Source organism: Halichoerus grypus, chromosome 11 (assembly GCF_964656455.1).
Source record: "Halichoerus grypus chromosome 11, mHalGry1.hap1.1, whole genome shotgun sequence".
Classification (NCBI taxonomy): domain Eukaryota; kingdom Metazoa; phylum Chordata; class Mammalia; order Carnivora; family Phocidae; genus Halichoerus; species Halichoerus grypus.
Window position 1 is genome coordinate 101,350,966 of NC_135722.1, and position 15,970 is coordinate 101,366,935.

The window sequence follows — 15,970 nt, forward strand, 5'->3', positions numbered from 1 at the left end:
TCCAGCTGAATGTGTGCATCTCTTCCCAACTCTGTGTCCAGTGACCTCATGTTGGTAGCTTGAAATCATCATGGTGGGAGTATTTATACCAAGGAACTAAACAGGCTCCACAAATCACCGCACCACGGTTTGGGCCTCCACCCTGGACCTATTGAATCGCAGCTTGCCTTTGGATAACATCCCTGGGTGATGACTTTGAGAAGCTCTGTCCTACTGTGCAGAATTCCCACTTTCCCTTTAGCTATGCACATGTGTCCCCAGTCCTCCAACAAAACAGCAACAACATCGACTTCTGCCCTGCCCAGCTGTTGACCTCACCCAGCACCTTCCTTTTGTTTATTTTTTGACCAGAGTTTTCTAAATCCATCTGTTTCTTTTCTTAAGTGTTTTCTCAGTTATATTTTAATTTCAACTCACTGTGGAAAACTTGGGAAACAGACCCTTGCAAGATTTGCTCTTGGCTGACAGCCCCCAGACCGAGGCAGATCGGTTCCCAGGTTGCCCCGCAAAGCTTATGGCAGCAGCCTCAGGGCAAGAACCCCGTTAGGAGATGGTGTGGGGGACCAGTGTAGGCTCCAGCTAGTAGAGGGCTGGCTGCCCAGAGGCATGCAGAGAGGCTGACCAGGCAGCAGAAGGTTGGGTTGTAGGGCAGTGACTGTTTGTATGTGATCAGCATTCCCTGGGCCACCCGACGAGAGCCTTGCCAATAGTAGGCTTTCAGTATTTGTCTCTTGAGAATGAAACTGATCTCTTGGGGGTGACCAGGGACTAAGCACCTAAGCACCTTCTGATGAAATCTGTGGCCTTACAGAGGCCCCAGATACTCAAGCCCCAGTCTCATGCTTTTGTATGTGATGATTCCTCATCGCCCCTGTTTGGTTGATGTTCATCTTGGCATTTGACTTTATTCCTGCTTACTTTCAATTGTTCTGCTTTTTCCTAAAAACTAAAAACAAAAACAATAAAACCCAAAACTTTCCAAAAACTTTCCTAAAAACAAATCATTTGCCACGGTCTTATCACAGACAAAAGTACTGTAGTTGGCCCTCACTTCCGAATTGGCTACGTAATTTTACAGCGTCCTTAGGAAAATTAGCCCTGGAAAAGCTGTTTGAGTTTCTCCTCCTCATCTTACAACTTGAGGGTATTGAAGGGGTTCTTAAACAGTGACCTGTTGGTACCCTCACTGCACAGCTGCCTTACTTCCCGAACTCTCTCCCTTGGACATTTGGAACCTGTATTACTCTGCTTCTGCTGCCTTTCTTCTCCTTTAGGGGCTAACCTGTTAGCTTTCTTGGCTGTTATGTTCCTTTTACTAACTTCTTCCAAATCTGCATCTGGAATCCCGACTTGCAAATGACTTCTCCTCCTCTATTTGCAAATGCTGGTTAAACAGTGGTGCTTGCATATCCGCATCCTTGGCTCTAACCATGTGCTGCATAGTGACTTTTGCCACAGGCCTGGGAATATCTACCTGTAATAATGGTACCTGCCATGTGCTGGGTATGGCCCGAAGCACTTTCCTGTGCATTCTGTATATTTACAAAAATTCTGCAAGGTATGAATTATTATGTCTTAGGACTGATGAGGACACTCAGACTCAGCTCTAGTAGAGCTTATCAGGGCCTAATATGAGATTTGAAATCAAAGTCTGTTGGCCTCCATGTTGCAGAGGGGAAATGGCTTACTTACTCAAGCTTGAATGCTTAAGTAGCAGGGCTGGGACTTTGAGCCACTCCCACTTTCTACCTGGAACATGTGCCTTTCTTTTTTTTTTTTTAAAGACTTTATTTATTTATTTGACAGAGAGAGAGACAGCGAGAGAGGGAACACAAGCAGGGGGAGTGGCAGAGGGAGAAGCAGGCTTCCCACTGAGCAGGGAGCCCGATGCGGGGCTCGATCCCAGGACCCTGGGATCATGACCTGAGCCGAAGGCAGATGCTTAACGACTGAGCCACCCAGGCGCCCCAACATGTGCCTTTCTAAAACCAGACTTTTCAGGGACCTGGGTGGCTCAGTTGGCTAAGCATCTGCCTTCGGCTCGGGTATGATCCCGGGGTCCTGGAACTGAGTCCTGCATCGGGCTCCCTGCTTCTCCCTCTCCCTCTGCTCCTCCCCCCGCTCATGCTCGCTCTCTCTCTCTCTTAAGCAAATAAATTAATAAAATATTAAAAAAAATAAAACCAAACTTCTCAAGGTCCACTTGATGACGTATGATGTGCCTTAAGGTATGTTCTCATTGAACCCACCACAGAGCCACCTTGTGAAGTTAAATTTAGTGTGAGGAGGAAGTAGAAGTTGCCCAGGGGTACAGCTAGTAAGTGATCCCACCAAAACCATAGCGCAGGTGGTTTTCTCCCAATCTCTAGACGAGTTTTGTTGGACAGGCAGGTCCAGTATTTGACATTTCTATATTGTTTTCATTTTACTACCAAATCCTGAGCGCATTACTTCATTTGATGGTCATACCCGTGCTGCCAAAGCTTGTGGTTTACTTTATTTTCCAGATGTGGAAATTGAAGCCCTGGAAAGTTGAGATTTACTCAGAGGCTAACGTGTGGTGGGATCTATGCTACGTAGCACTATTCCCACTATCCAGGCTTTCTATATAAAAAGGGAGGTCAAAATACCAGACAGAGAAAGCCAAATTAAAGATCTGCATGAGTAGGTGCGCCTGGGTGGGTCAGTGGGTTAAGCGTCCAACTCTTGGTTTTGGCTCAGGTGTCCTGGGATCGAGCCCCACGTCGGACTCCGCACTCAGTGGGGAGTCTGCTTGAGGATTCTGTCTTTCCCTCCCCCTCTGCCCCTCTCTGCTCACACGAGCATGCTCTCTCTCTCTCTCTCTCTCTCTCAAATAAATAAATAAATCTTCAAAAAAAAAAAAAGATCTGAGTACATGCTGGCAGCATGCTGCATGATGGCTGGTGGTCAGTTTAAACTTGAGTTATCCCAAGCAAATATTTTTTCTCTAATACTCTTGTCCAGGTTAGTACTTCCCTGCTGTCCTTTTTCTTTTTTGGTGTGTGTGTGTGTATGTGTGTGCATGTGCAAGCACAAATCTCTCTTGATTTCATTCAATTGAAGTGAAATTCACATAATATAAAATTAACCATTTAGTTTTATTTTATTTTTAGAGAGAGCACAAGCCGGGGGGAGGAGCAGAGGCAGAGAGAAAGAGAGAATTTTTTTTTTTAAGATTTATTTATTTATTTTAGAGAGAGATAGAGAGAGAGAGCATGGGTGGGAGGGAGAGAGAGAATCTTTAGCAGACTCCGTGCTGAGTGCGGAGCCCAATGTAGGGCTTGATCTTACGACCCTGAGATCATGACCTAAGCCAAAACCAAGACTCGGTCACTTAACCGACTGAGCCACCCAGGCGCCCTAGGAAAGAGAATCCTAAGCAGGCTCCACACTCAGCATGGAGCCCAACACGGGGCTCAATCTCACGACCCTGAGATCATGACCTGAGCAGAAATAAGAGACGCTTAACTGACTGAGCCACCCAGGTGCCCCCAAATTAACTATTTCAACGTATCCTGTCCAGTGACATTTAGTATATATATTCACAATATTGTGACCTCTGTGTAGTTCTAAAAACATTTTCAAAACCTCAAAAGAAAACCCATATCCACGAAGCAGTTACTCCCTATTCCTTCCTTCGCCCAGCCTCTGACAGCACAGATCTGCTGTCTCTCCATTGACTTATTCTAGATATTCCATATAAGTGGAATCATACAATGTGTGACCTTTTGTGTCTGGCTTCTTTTACTTAGTATAATGTTTTCAAGTTTCATCCAAGTTGTAGCATCTATCAGTACTTCATTCCTTTTAATGACTGAGTAATATTGCACTTTGTGTATTTTATCCATTTTTCCTTTGGTGGACATTTGAGTTGTATCCACCTTTTGGCTCTTATGAATAGTGCTGCCGTGAACATTCGTGTACAAACATTTGAGTACCTGTTTCCAGCTCTTTTGGGTATATTCCTAGAAGTAGAATTGCTGGGTCATATGGTAATTCTGTCTTTAACGTTTTGGGGAACTGCCAAATTGTTTTCCACGGCAGGTGCACCATTTTACATTCCCATCAGCAGTGCACAAGGGTTTTAATTTCTCCACCTCCATCCTCTCCAAACACTTGTTATTTTCCATTTTTGTTTTGTAACAGCTATCCTCATGTGTGTGAAAGGGTGTCTCATGATTTTGATTTGCATTTTCCAAATGGCTCATGTTGAGCATCTTTTCATATGCTTATTGGCATCTTTGGAGAAATGTCTGTTCAAGTCCTTTGCCCATTTTTGAATTGCATTTGTTTGTCTTTGGTTGTTTGAATTGTAAGAGTTGTAATCTGGATACTAGACCTTTATCAGATTTATGATTTGGAAATATTTTCTCCCATCCTGTAAGTTGTCATTTCATTTTCTTGATAATGTTTTTTGATACACAAAAGTTTTTAATTGTGGTGAAGTCCTGCTTACCTATTTTTTTCTGTTGCTCATGCTTTTGGTGCCATATCTAAGAATCCATTGCCAAATCCAAGATCATGAAGATTTGCCTCTATGTTTTCTTTTAAGAGTTTTGTTGTTTTGGGGCACCTGGGGGGCTCAGTCATTTAAGCGTCTGCCTTAGGCTTGGGTCATGATCCCGGAGTCCTGGGATCAAGCCCTGCATTGGGCTCTCTGCTCAGCGGGAAGCCTGCTTCTCCCTCTCCCTCTGCCCCTCCCCCAACTCATGCTCTCTTTCCCTCTCTCTCGCTCTCTCAAATAAATAAATAAAATCTTAAAAAAAAATTTTGTCATTTTAGCTCACATATTTAGGTTACTGATCCATTTTGGGTTAGTTTCTGTGTATTGTAGAGATAGGGGTCCAAGCTGATTCTTTTGCATGTGAATGTCTACTTGTCCCAGCATCGGTTTTTTAATTTTTTAATTTTTTTATTTTTTTAAAAGATTTTATTTATTTATTTGAGAGAGAGAGAATGAGAGACAGAGAGCATGAGAGGGAGGAGGGTCAGAGGGAGAAGCAGACTCCCTGCTGAGCAGGGAGCCCGATGCGGGACTCGATCCCAGGACTCCAGGATCATGACCTGAGCCGAAGGCAGTCGCTTAACCAACTGAGCCACCCAGGCGCCCGATTCTTTGGGGTTTTATATATCCTGTCATCTGTGAATAGAGATGGTTGTATTTTTTCCTTTCCAATTCGGATGCCTTTTATTTTACTTGCCTAACTGGTCTGGCCAGGACTTCCAGTACACCGTTGAATAGCATTGCTGAAGGTGGGCATCCTTGGCTTTTCCTGATTTTAGAGGGATGGCTTTTTGTCTTTCACTGTTGAGTATGATGCTCACTGTGAGTTTTCATTTTTTTTTTAAATAAAGGCACTTTATCATGTTGAAATTCTCTTCTGTTCCTAGTTTTCTGATTGTTTTCATCATGAAAAGGTGTTGAATTTTGTCAAATGCTTTTCCTACATCAGTCAAGGTGATCAGGTGTTTTTACCCTTCGTTCTGGTAGTGTGGTGTATTACATTGATTGGTTTTCTTGCTGGTGTCCTTTTATGTCCTTGCCAGCAGCATTCTCTCAGGCATGCAGTTTCAAATATTTGACTAAGCTTCATTTTTCCATTCTCTGAGATGTTCACTGTGTGTCCTACCTTTTCAGTTCTCTCGGCACCCTCCCTGTCTCATCACACCTGTGTATTCGGTACTCTTCTAACTCATGGTTAAGCTTTCTTTCCCTAGTCTTATCTCCCTTTGAACTAGCTGTTCACATGTGCTAGATTAATCCCCTTAAAGCACCCTTATTTTCCCTCATATTTATGCCCTGTGATGATTTTCCATTGTTCATCAGATCAAGTCCAAACTCATGCTGACATTTAGAACCTTTTCTAATCCAGTCCCACACCACCTCTCACGTCCCGCTTATTTATCACAAATAGAAACTGCACACTGAATCCCACCTAATAATAACTTTTAATTTTACTGTTAGATTTGTAACACAGTAAGCACCTAAGTTTGATTTCCTATATCTTTGCCCTTATTTTCCTAGTTTCTCAACCTTCGCAATAAATTGCTAAAAATGGCATTTTCTCTAATTTGTGAAGGTGCATTCCATATGTCCTTATTGTAAAAGCTTCCCAGGCTCCTTCCTTGTATTTGACTGGGGCATGCATTCAAAGAAGTGAGAAAGTATTGTCTTAATGTGTTGGACAGTATGAAAAAAGCAAGTTGCTGGACACGATGTTCAGTATGAAAAGACATATTCATGTGCATAGGCCACTTCTGGAAAGATATATTGGAAATTATTAATAGTGGTTACTCCTGGGAAGTGGGACTGGGTTGGACAGAAGAGAGAAATTCCTTTTCACTCTGTATCCTTTTGTGCTATTGGAGTGGTTTCGTGCGTTTGAAAAAAAGAGGAGAAACAATGATTAATTCCTTTTTTCTCCTGGCTTTTAATTCCAGTTTCAACCTCTTCTATATAAGAGTGGCTACACCTTAAAAGCTTTTAATGCCTTTTAGAAACTTTGGGCCATGGGCGCCTGGGTGGCTCAGTTAAGCGTCTGCCTTCCGCTCAGGTCATGATCCCAGGATCCTGGGATAGAGTCCCGCATCGGGCTCCCTGCTCTGCGGGAAGCCTGCTTCTCCCTCTCCCTGCCACTCTCCCTGCTTGTGTGCGCACTCTCTCTCTCTGTCAAATAAATAAAATCTTTAAAAAAAAAAACAACAAAAAACTTTGGGCCAGTTGATGAACTGAAACTGTCCTTTTCACCATGTTACCTACTTTTCACGTCATTGCAGTACATTATCAAGTAGCCCTATTTCAGCGGGTTTAGTTTTACCCACCAAAAACTGCTGTCATTTTTAGGAAGTCCTATCCTTATGTCATGTTGTGAGTAAATCGGAGTTGTTGGAATACACATGGATTTGTTCCTGGAAGGAAAACCGAGAAAGCACGGCCAAATATAATGATTGATGAATTGTTTAACACTTGGAATACCGTATTTCATTGACTCATATTTATTGGGCATTCTGAGGTCTCTGAGATTGAGCTGCTCCTTACATTTACTACCTCCAAGTAGCAGAGGTGATGTACTTAGTCATTGTCTGCACATGTATGGGCTTGGTCAGGGCTGTTCCTACTGTCATGACAGTTGAGTTATATGTACTGTTGGGACCACATGTTAGTTTACTTTTCGCTTTAAAAGATCGCACTGTGATTCAACGCTTAAGTGGGAAAAAAAAACTGGATGAAGAAAGGCATAGAAACAGAACAGTAGGGTATAAATTTGATTTTATGTGAGGCAAAATATCTGTCACTGGAGGAATGAGCACAGTTTCATATTTTCTTGCAAAGCTACAATCAAGTGTTTTATGGGACCTGAGAAAGGAAGACAGCCTAGGTATATTAGGTTTTGTCACTGAGAAACATGCAAAAGATGTCACATGCCGGGCAGTGCACCTGGAAACAGGGAAACCCGCTGTGGTTCTCAACATAAATAAGGAATTTTTAGAGCTGCAGGAAGCTGGTGTGACCAATTCATGGGTCTCCTAGGACCGTCACGAAGGCATCCTGTCCTAGTTTAAGTGGGCAACCGTTTTTCTCCTTAGTGGCGCGTAAAATAAGTGTGCTTCTTATAACGAATGGCCCCTTGGATTCAGTCAGAAATAGCATTTACCTCCGATACAGCCCTTTCCTGATGGTGACTGCTTTCGAACTGACCGTACCACGACGTAATCATAGTCGTGATTGTGATCACAGGGATCTTGGGAAGCTGCAGAGACCCAGGTCACAATACAGGAACAAAATAATTGCCTGGTTTTGCACGAAATAGGTATTCTTGCCTGTTTTCCTGGTCTTCTCAGATACAGCCCGGCATAGAGTGCAGACTGGAGGCAGGCAGCCCTTCACTAGCAATCACCTTGTGTAAGTGCCGTGACCTCCCCCTGCCTGCTCTGTGTCACACGGGCCCAGCACCTATCCCAGCTTTGTTACGAAGGCGAAATTAGTTAAATTAATTAATACAAATGAGGTGTTTATAGCAATACCTGGCTGAAAGCAAGCAGCGTATGTTAGCTGCTATTTTTGACTGGCATTATTTTCTGTGAACCCTAAGTGTCAGTTGGTACACAGAGTAGTTTGAGGTGAGGGTGTGATTGTCAATCCTGTTGCTACCTTGTTGGTTCCAGTTTAGGGCTAATAACACTGCTCACTTCCTCCTCCCAATTATAGACAGTCCCTGACTTACAATCGTTCGACTCTACAATGGTGTGGGAGTGATACACATTCAGTAGAAACCATACCCTGCATTTAAAATTTTGATCTTTTTCCCAGGCTAGCACTATGCGACATGCCCCTCTCTCTGGTGACACTGGGCAGGGCCAGTCAGCCACTCGATCTCGGGGGTCAGCAACCAGTCAGCCACTCGATCTTGGGGGTCAGCAACCAGTACACTTACAACCCTTCTGCACCCCTACAGCCATTCCTGTTTTCACTTTCAGAACAGTAGTCGGTACATCCCATGAGATACTCAACACTTTATTATCAAATAGGCTTTGTGTTGGATGCCTTTCTCCCACTGCAGGCTAATGTAAGTGTTCTGAGCACATCTAAGGTCAGCTCGGTGAGCTATGATGTTTGGGAGGTTAGGTGTAGTAAGTGCATTTTCCACTTAATGACATTTTCTGCTTACAGTGGGTTTACTGGCATGGGACCCCACCATACGTTGAGGAAGGTCTATTATCCCACCCTTTTGGGGGCATATTGATTTTGATTTTTTAGAATATTGCGTATGATTGAGATACATAGATTCACACACTTTTGTACAGTAAAATAAAATGGAATTAGAATTCGTTTGGGGAAGAAAAACCTTCTTATTTTTATTGTTTATTTTTTAAAGTTTGTTTTTATTCTTTTTAGAGAGAGCGCGCACAGAGGGAGAGTCTCAGGCAGACCCCATGCTGAGCGCAAAACATGACTTGAGGCTCGATCTCACGACCCTGAGATCATGACCTGAGCTGAAATCAAGAGTGAGATGCTTAACTGACTGAGCCACCATGGTGCCCCCCAAAAAAACCTTTTTAATACATTATTCTTTTAAAAATCCCATGCTTGTGTTTCCAGCATTAGCCAAGGCTAAATCTGGACAGCTTTTAGTCTGATAGCACTCTCCCAGTATACAGGCAATGACTGCCTCTGACAAGACTCATAGCCTCCAAGACTGCTGGTCTCAGCAGGGTCGGGTTCCATTTCTAGCCTATGACCGTGGCCCATGACTAAAGCAGCAGGGCTGTTGATGCTTTTCTGAGCACTGTGCAGGGCTGTTTCAGTTAGTTATTTCTAGTTGTGTGATATTTAAGTGTTGCATTGGGCCCTCAGCTGTTGAAAAACATAGGATACTATTTCTGTTACAGCTGACGGTGAGCATAGACTGCCTCTTGGAGACATATTACTAACTGAAGGATAGTTGATGGGAATCATCAAGTATTGAATTGAGGCTTAATTCTAGAATAACCTTAGGAATGATTTCCTCTCGCTGAATTAAATTTGAACTATTTCGTTTTCTTCCTTTTTTTTTTTTTTTAAGATTTTATTTATCTATTTGAGAGCGAGAGCACAAGCAGAGGGAGAGGGAGAAGCAGGTTCCCTAGGGAGCCCGAAAGGCTCCATCCCAGGACCCTGAGATCATGACCTGAGCTGAAGGCAGATGCTTAACTCACTGAGCCATCCAGGTGCCCCTGAACTATTTCATTTTCAATAATCGTCTAAAATAATTGGGCCAACCAGTTCTTTATATTGAGCTTGCTTGTAAAAATTAGGTGTTTTGTGTCAACTTTTGTCTTTGTGCAAAACAAGGTAAAATGTTCCAGTGAAGACTTGAAAGCTGCCAAGGGGTTATAAACTGAGCTTGTGGTGGCTGAAAGCTAACCAGATAGGTTTTTCCATGATTTCGATTAATGACGGGAAAGCATTCCACAGTTTATTCCCTCTGGGATTTTATGTATAATTCAGAAAATCTTAGTTTTGTCTATACTTCTTTTTAAGCAATCAAACCCGTAGTTTTAAATATGATGTTGGTGGTATCATTTGTTAATTACGTGATTAGAAATTTATTGTCCGTGAAAAATGACACACAAAAAAGGCATGTGCAGTGAAGCTTAAAATAGCACATCTTCACGTCCATGCAAATTCCCTGGACTCCTTATATGACCTAGTTATGTATTACTCACAGAAAGAAAAACCTCAGGCACTTTCAGCTACTCCGAGAGCTAGATATTACATTTAAATGTTTTATATACTTAATAGTTTTATTGTTTACTCATAATTTTTCCACAAGTGCCAAAAGCATTTTTCATGATTAAGCTTTTAAAAGGGTAACAGATTTGGCATTTTTATTTTATTTTATTTATTTTTAAAGATTTTATTTGTTTATTTGTAAGAGCACAGAACCGCAGTTAGGGGGCTGAGGGGGAGAGGGAGAGAGAATCCCAAGCAGACTGCGCCGAGTGGGGAGCCTGCCTCGGGGGCTTGATCCCACGACTCCGAGATCATGACCCAAGCTGAAACCAAGAGCCAGAGGCTTAACCAACTGAGCCACTCAGGTGCCCCAAGATTTGGCATTTTAGAATGGGTCTTGACAGTCAGTAACTTCTTGTTCGGAGCTTTTCGATTCCTTAAAGTAAAATACACAAGTCTCAAACATGATTATCCAGGTTACTTGTACTTAAATTCTTTAAACGTATCCAGCTTTACTTTGTGACTGACCTGTCTGTGTTTTTTTTTTTGTTTCTCAAACATAGAGCTGCCAAATGCTGTTAAACCAACTAAGAGAAATCACAGGCATTCAGGACCCTTCCTTTCTTCATGAAGCTCTGAAGGTTAGTTTCAAGGCCGCTGTTAGTCAACAGGCTTTAAAACAGTTGTCCATATCATAGTTATGTCAGATCAAGCTGTTTTTATGCCAAAATGAAAGGGCATATAGGGACAGGAGCTCTATGGGTCAGATGACCCAGTATCATCAGTGGCCCAATAAGGTGGGGGAGAAGTTGGGAATGGGGAGCGACTCAACTGGGGAGGACCCTGCAGGGCAGAAGAGATTTAAGAAATGCATCAGCCAATTGCATTGTATAGCCTTTATGTGGCTCCTGACTCACACACACACACACTAAAAAATCTTTGAGTTAGGCAAGTTTGAACTGGTGATTTGATATTAAAACACTTGTTACTATTAAGGTGTGATAATAACATTGTGGGTTATATTTTTACGTTTTCATGTACTGATAAGATGCTTATGATTTGTTTCAAAATGTCTGGGAGAGGTTAGGCAGAATAGATAAGATTGAGCCTAACTTGATATTTGTTGAAGGTGAGTGGTGGGTGCCTGGGGTTCAGCTATACATTCCCTCTGCCTCTACCATTGTAAATGTTAGAAAGTTTTCCTAATAAAAAGTTAAAAACAAATAGAAATGTGATCAGCACTATAGAATATGGTAACTGCTTGGCATGTTTGCTGTAGGGGCCGACTTCATTTAGAATCTCTGTTTTCATTGCCAGCCCCCTTTTGACACATCATGCCTTAGCTAATGTGTGAAATCGGAGCAGTAGCATCCAGAGCTACTGAGACCAGATCTCAGCAAGATTTCATTCTTGTTTGCGTGGGGTGGGAAGTCAGAACATGGCGGCTCCTCTCCTGTAAACCAGGAGTTTGATAGATGCTTTGAGCATGGGACACTCCCTGTCCTCCACCATACTGTCTTTCTTCTACTTTCTACCCTAGAATTATGCCCTGACTTACTCAGAATGTCGCTGAAGTAGTAAGGAGTTAAACCAGAAAACTAACTCACTATTTTAAATGCTGTGATGCTTTCCTTTTGAAATTTCTGGGTTTTCTTTTTTTTTTCCCCTTTCTTTAGGCCAGTAATGGTGACATCACCCAGGCAGTCAGCCTTCTCACCGAGGAAAGAGTTAAAGAGCCCAGTCAAGACACTGTTGCTACAGAACCGTCTGAAGTAGAGGGCAGCACTGCCGACAAAGAAGTTTTAGCAAGTAAGTATATGCCGTCTTGGTCCTGCCGTGAACTAGCAGGAAATACGTGAGTTTCCCATCAATCACATCAACCCTTTTGGAATAGTGCTAATCATAGCTAAATATTGAACCATATGAATCACTATGTGCCAGGCCTAATTCTAAGCAATTACATGAATTCATTCATTCATTCATTCATTCATTCTGCATTTATTTAATGAGCACCTACTATGTGCCAAGCACTCTTTTAAACACTGGAAATAAACAGAATCCTTGCCTCCATGTAGCTTACTTTCTCGTGGGGGAGATCACTAAATCGATGAGTAAATTATATGGCATATTAGAATGATAAGTACCATAGAGAAAAGTAAAGGATGGAATGAAAGAAATGAAAAAAGTAGCGGCGGGGATTGGATTTTTACTAGCGGGGCCTTCTGAGAAGGTGAAAGGGAGCTGAGGGAGTCAGTGAGGTCTTAAGACAGGGATGTATACCACCTGCTCAAGGACAGCAAGGAGGCGGGAGCTGAGGCTTTAGCGGGTGAGAGGTGAGGCCGTGGAGGGACCAGGAGGCAGGTCCTGCAGAGACTTACTGCGTGCTTGGCTTTTCCTCTAGCTAGAGGCTAGCCAGCGGAGAGCTTGGAGCAGAGGAATGACGTCCACTGGTTTCCATTTCCTAAAGGTCATTCGGACGGCTCTGTTGAGAACAGAATTGCAGGGGGAGGTAATGAGCATGGGTCAGAGCAGGGAGCCCCGGACAGTCAGGACGCTTTGCAGGGTCTGGCGGTGTGGGCTAGCGGGTAGTGGTGGGAGGGTGAGGATATATAGGCATCTGCCTTTGGCTCAGGTCATGATCCCAGGGTCCTTGTATGGAGGGTGTGATATAAGGGGTGTGAAAGAGAGAGGACTTAAAGGCAGCTCCAGGTTTTTTCCTAAGCAGCGAAAATGCTGGAGTTGCACTAAGCACCCTGGGAATGGCTGCCGCTAGAGCAGATCTGGGTGGCAGATGAAGGAAATGCTGTTTGAGGCACCTGCAAGACGTCAGGTGGAGTGTCGCAAAGGCAGTGAGGATCCAAGCATGCGGCTCAGGGGAGAGATCCGGCTGCAGAGAGAGAAAACTTGGAATCGTAAACCTGTGAATGGGATGTGAAGTTAGGGGACCAGGTGAGCTTTCCAAGGAGTTGGGGTGCACGGAAGGGAACAGGTTCAGTGACTAAGCGGTGGATACTCCCAGTGCTTAGAGGCCGGGGCAGGTGAACAGTGTCCAGGGACATTGGAAGAAGACCAGGAGAGCTGGGAGAACGGGACTCTGGAAGCCAAGGAGGCTTCCTGGAAGAGGGAGCCATCAGCTAGGGCAGATGGAGTTAATGGATATTTGGACTTTTTGCAGTTTTGAGCTATTCTGAATAATGCTGTTATGAATATCCATATCCTTGTATATCTCTTTCAGTGCAATAATGACTCTTCAGTCAATGTTTTTCTTTTTTTAGAGAGAGAGCGCGTGCGTGTGCATGCGCCTGTACCGGGGGGAGGGGCAGAGGGAGAGAGAGAGAGAGAGAGAGAGAGAGAGAGAATCCCAAGCAGACTCCACGCTGAGTGTAGCGCCTAATGTGGGGCTCGATCTCACGACCCTGAGATCATGACCTGAGCCAAAATCAAGAGTTAGACGCTGCCCCAACGTTTTTCTTTTTAAAGAAGTCAGGTGCCCCAACGTTTTTCTTTTTAAAATTCATTCCTGTTGAAGGTTATAAATAGTTCCTTTACTTTGACTGGTGTATAGTATTTCATGGTCTGAATATACCACAATTTATGTATTTGTTTATTGACCTGGGTTTGTTTCCATTTTTTTTTTTTTTTGCTATTATAAAAAAGGCTGCTGTGAGTTGTTTGATTTGTGTTTCTATTACACGTATGCAAGAGTTTCTTTAGTGTATATACCTAGGAGTGTAATTGGTGGGTGGTAAAATACGCTCGTCTTCAGTTTTATAGGCAATATTCTCCAAAATGATTTTTTAACTATTTATTAAATTCCCAGTCACAGGATTTGGGGGTAACTGTTGCTCTCAAACTTGTTAGATTATAAAATCGTTGCCCATATTTTTGATAAAAAATATCAAAATATCTTGTTTTCAATGAGAATTTTTTTACATTGGTAATGAGATTGAACATCTTTTTCTTTTTGACCATTCATGTTTCCTTATAAGTGAAATTTCTCTTTATGTCTTCTGCCTCAATTTTTCTGTTTGTTTGCTTTTTTCTGATTGATTCCTGATATTATCTTATTGATAATAAGCTTATTCTTGATACATTTCTTGATACTGAACTTACGTGTATTTGATATTAACCCACTCTTTTGGATTTGTGTGTTGCAGACATCTTTTCCGTATTGGTGACTTCTGTTTTCACACTATGGTGATGAACTAAATAGCTAAATTTTATTGTAGTTGCATTTATTGGTCTTTTTCTGTGATTTGTGTTTTTTGTTTAAGAACTCCTTCTATACCTTGAAGTCATAGGATTTTAAAATCCTGATGTTTTGCTTTTCACATTCTTTAATTCACCTGAAGTGGATTTTGGGGGAAGGGGCAAGGCATAAGGTAAGGATACAGTTCGATTCCTTGCCACCCTCCGGCCCGATACAGCTACGCAGTTATCCTAGTATTAAAGGATACTTTTATTAAAAAGGCTTTACTTACCCACTGATCTGCAGTATTAGCTCTGTGTTATATTGGATTTTCATGTTTCCCATTCTATTTCACTAAGTATGTGTTTTTAATTCTTTAGGATATATACCCATGAGTGGAATTACTGGGTCGTGTGTTTAACTTTCTTGGGTTTTTTTTGTTTTGTTTGTTGTGGTTTTTTTAGATTTTATTTATATATTTGAGAGAGAGAGCACACATGCGTGCTTGTGCACAAATTGGGGGGGGGAGGAGCAGAGGGAGAGGGAGAAGTAGACACCCCACTGAGCAGGGAGCCCAATGTGGGGCTCCATACAAGGACCCTGGGATCATGACCCGAGCCAAAGGTAGATGCCTAACTGACTGAGCCACCCAGGCACCTCTAACTTTCTTGTTTTAATATATCTAAAAGAGGACTGTTTTCATAGCTGCAACATTATCACATTTTAAAAATTAATAATTCCTTAATTTCAAATACCAGGGTAGAAGTCTCCCTGATCATCTCATTAACAATATATTTGCAGTTGGTTTGTGAAAATAATGATCCAGATGACATTAAAACATTAAATATATTTGAATGTCTTTTAAGACACTCCTTACGGGCTCCTGGGTGGCTCAGTTGGTTAAGTGTCTGCCTTCAGCTTGGGTCATGATCCCAGAGTCCTGGGATCGAGCCCCGTGTCGGGCTCCCTGCTCAGTGGGGAGTCTGCCTTTCCCTCTCCCTCTGCCCCTTCTCCCACTCATGCTCTCTCTCGCTCACTCTCTTTCTTAAAAAAAAAAAAAAGATAAGACACTCTTTATTTCCCCCTCTTTTTTTCTTGCAACTTTAGGGTCCAAAGAAATCAAGTCCTTTGTTCTCTCAGATTTCATATGTTCTGAAATTTGCTGATTTCATTCCTGTGGTATCTTTCAGTGGATTTTTCGGTCCCCTGTCTTTCCTAGAGACTTAGGTGCTTAATTGGCATGACTATGTCTCAGGTAGGGCCGTGTGTACAGTGTATCTTCTTTTTTGTCATATCCAAGAAGCAGGGAACCTCCTGTTGCCCTCTTTTTGTGTTATTAAAATTGTTAGTGTGTTCAGAATATTATCAGCTTGATTCATTTATTATATAATCCCCCACCTAGTGTTTCCTGCAGCCACGGGTTATTGTTGCTGTCATTCTTTTATTTTATTGGAGATTTCATAATTTATTAGTTGGGATTCTGTTTTTCTTAGTTGTCAATAACACATAACATAAAATTTACCATCTTAACCATTTTTAAATGTACA

The 15,970-nt window shown here is 42.4% G+C and overlaps 1 protein-coding gene across 4 annotated transcripts in view; it reads left to right on the plus strand.

The window, feature by feature from the left end:
* USP28 (ubiquitin specific peptidase 28) overlaps window positions 1-15,970 on the plus strand; it is a 56,754-nt gene that overhangs the window by 3,542 nt on the left and 37,242 nt on the right. For all 4 annotated transcript variants that reach the window (XM_036088162.2, XM_036088167.2, XM_036088164.2 and 1 more), the window contains exons 2-3: window positions 10,798-10,875; window positions 11,911-12,043. In XM_036088162.2, the coding sequence (XP_035944055.2) occupies window positions 10,798-10,875; window positions 11,911-12,043 (211 nt within the window). The remainder of the gene's footprint in view (window positions 1-10,797; window positions 10,876-11,910; window positions 12,044-15,970) is intronic.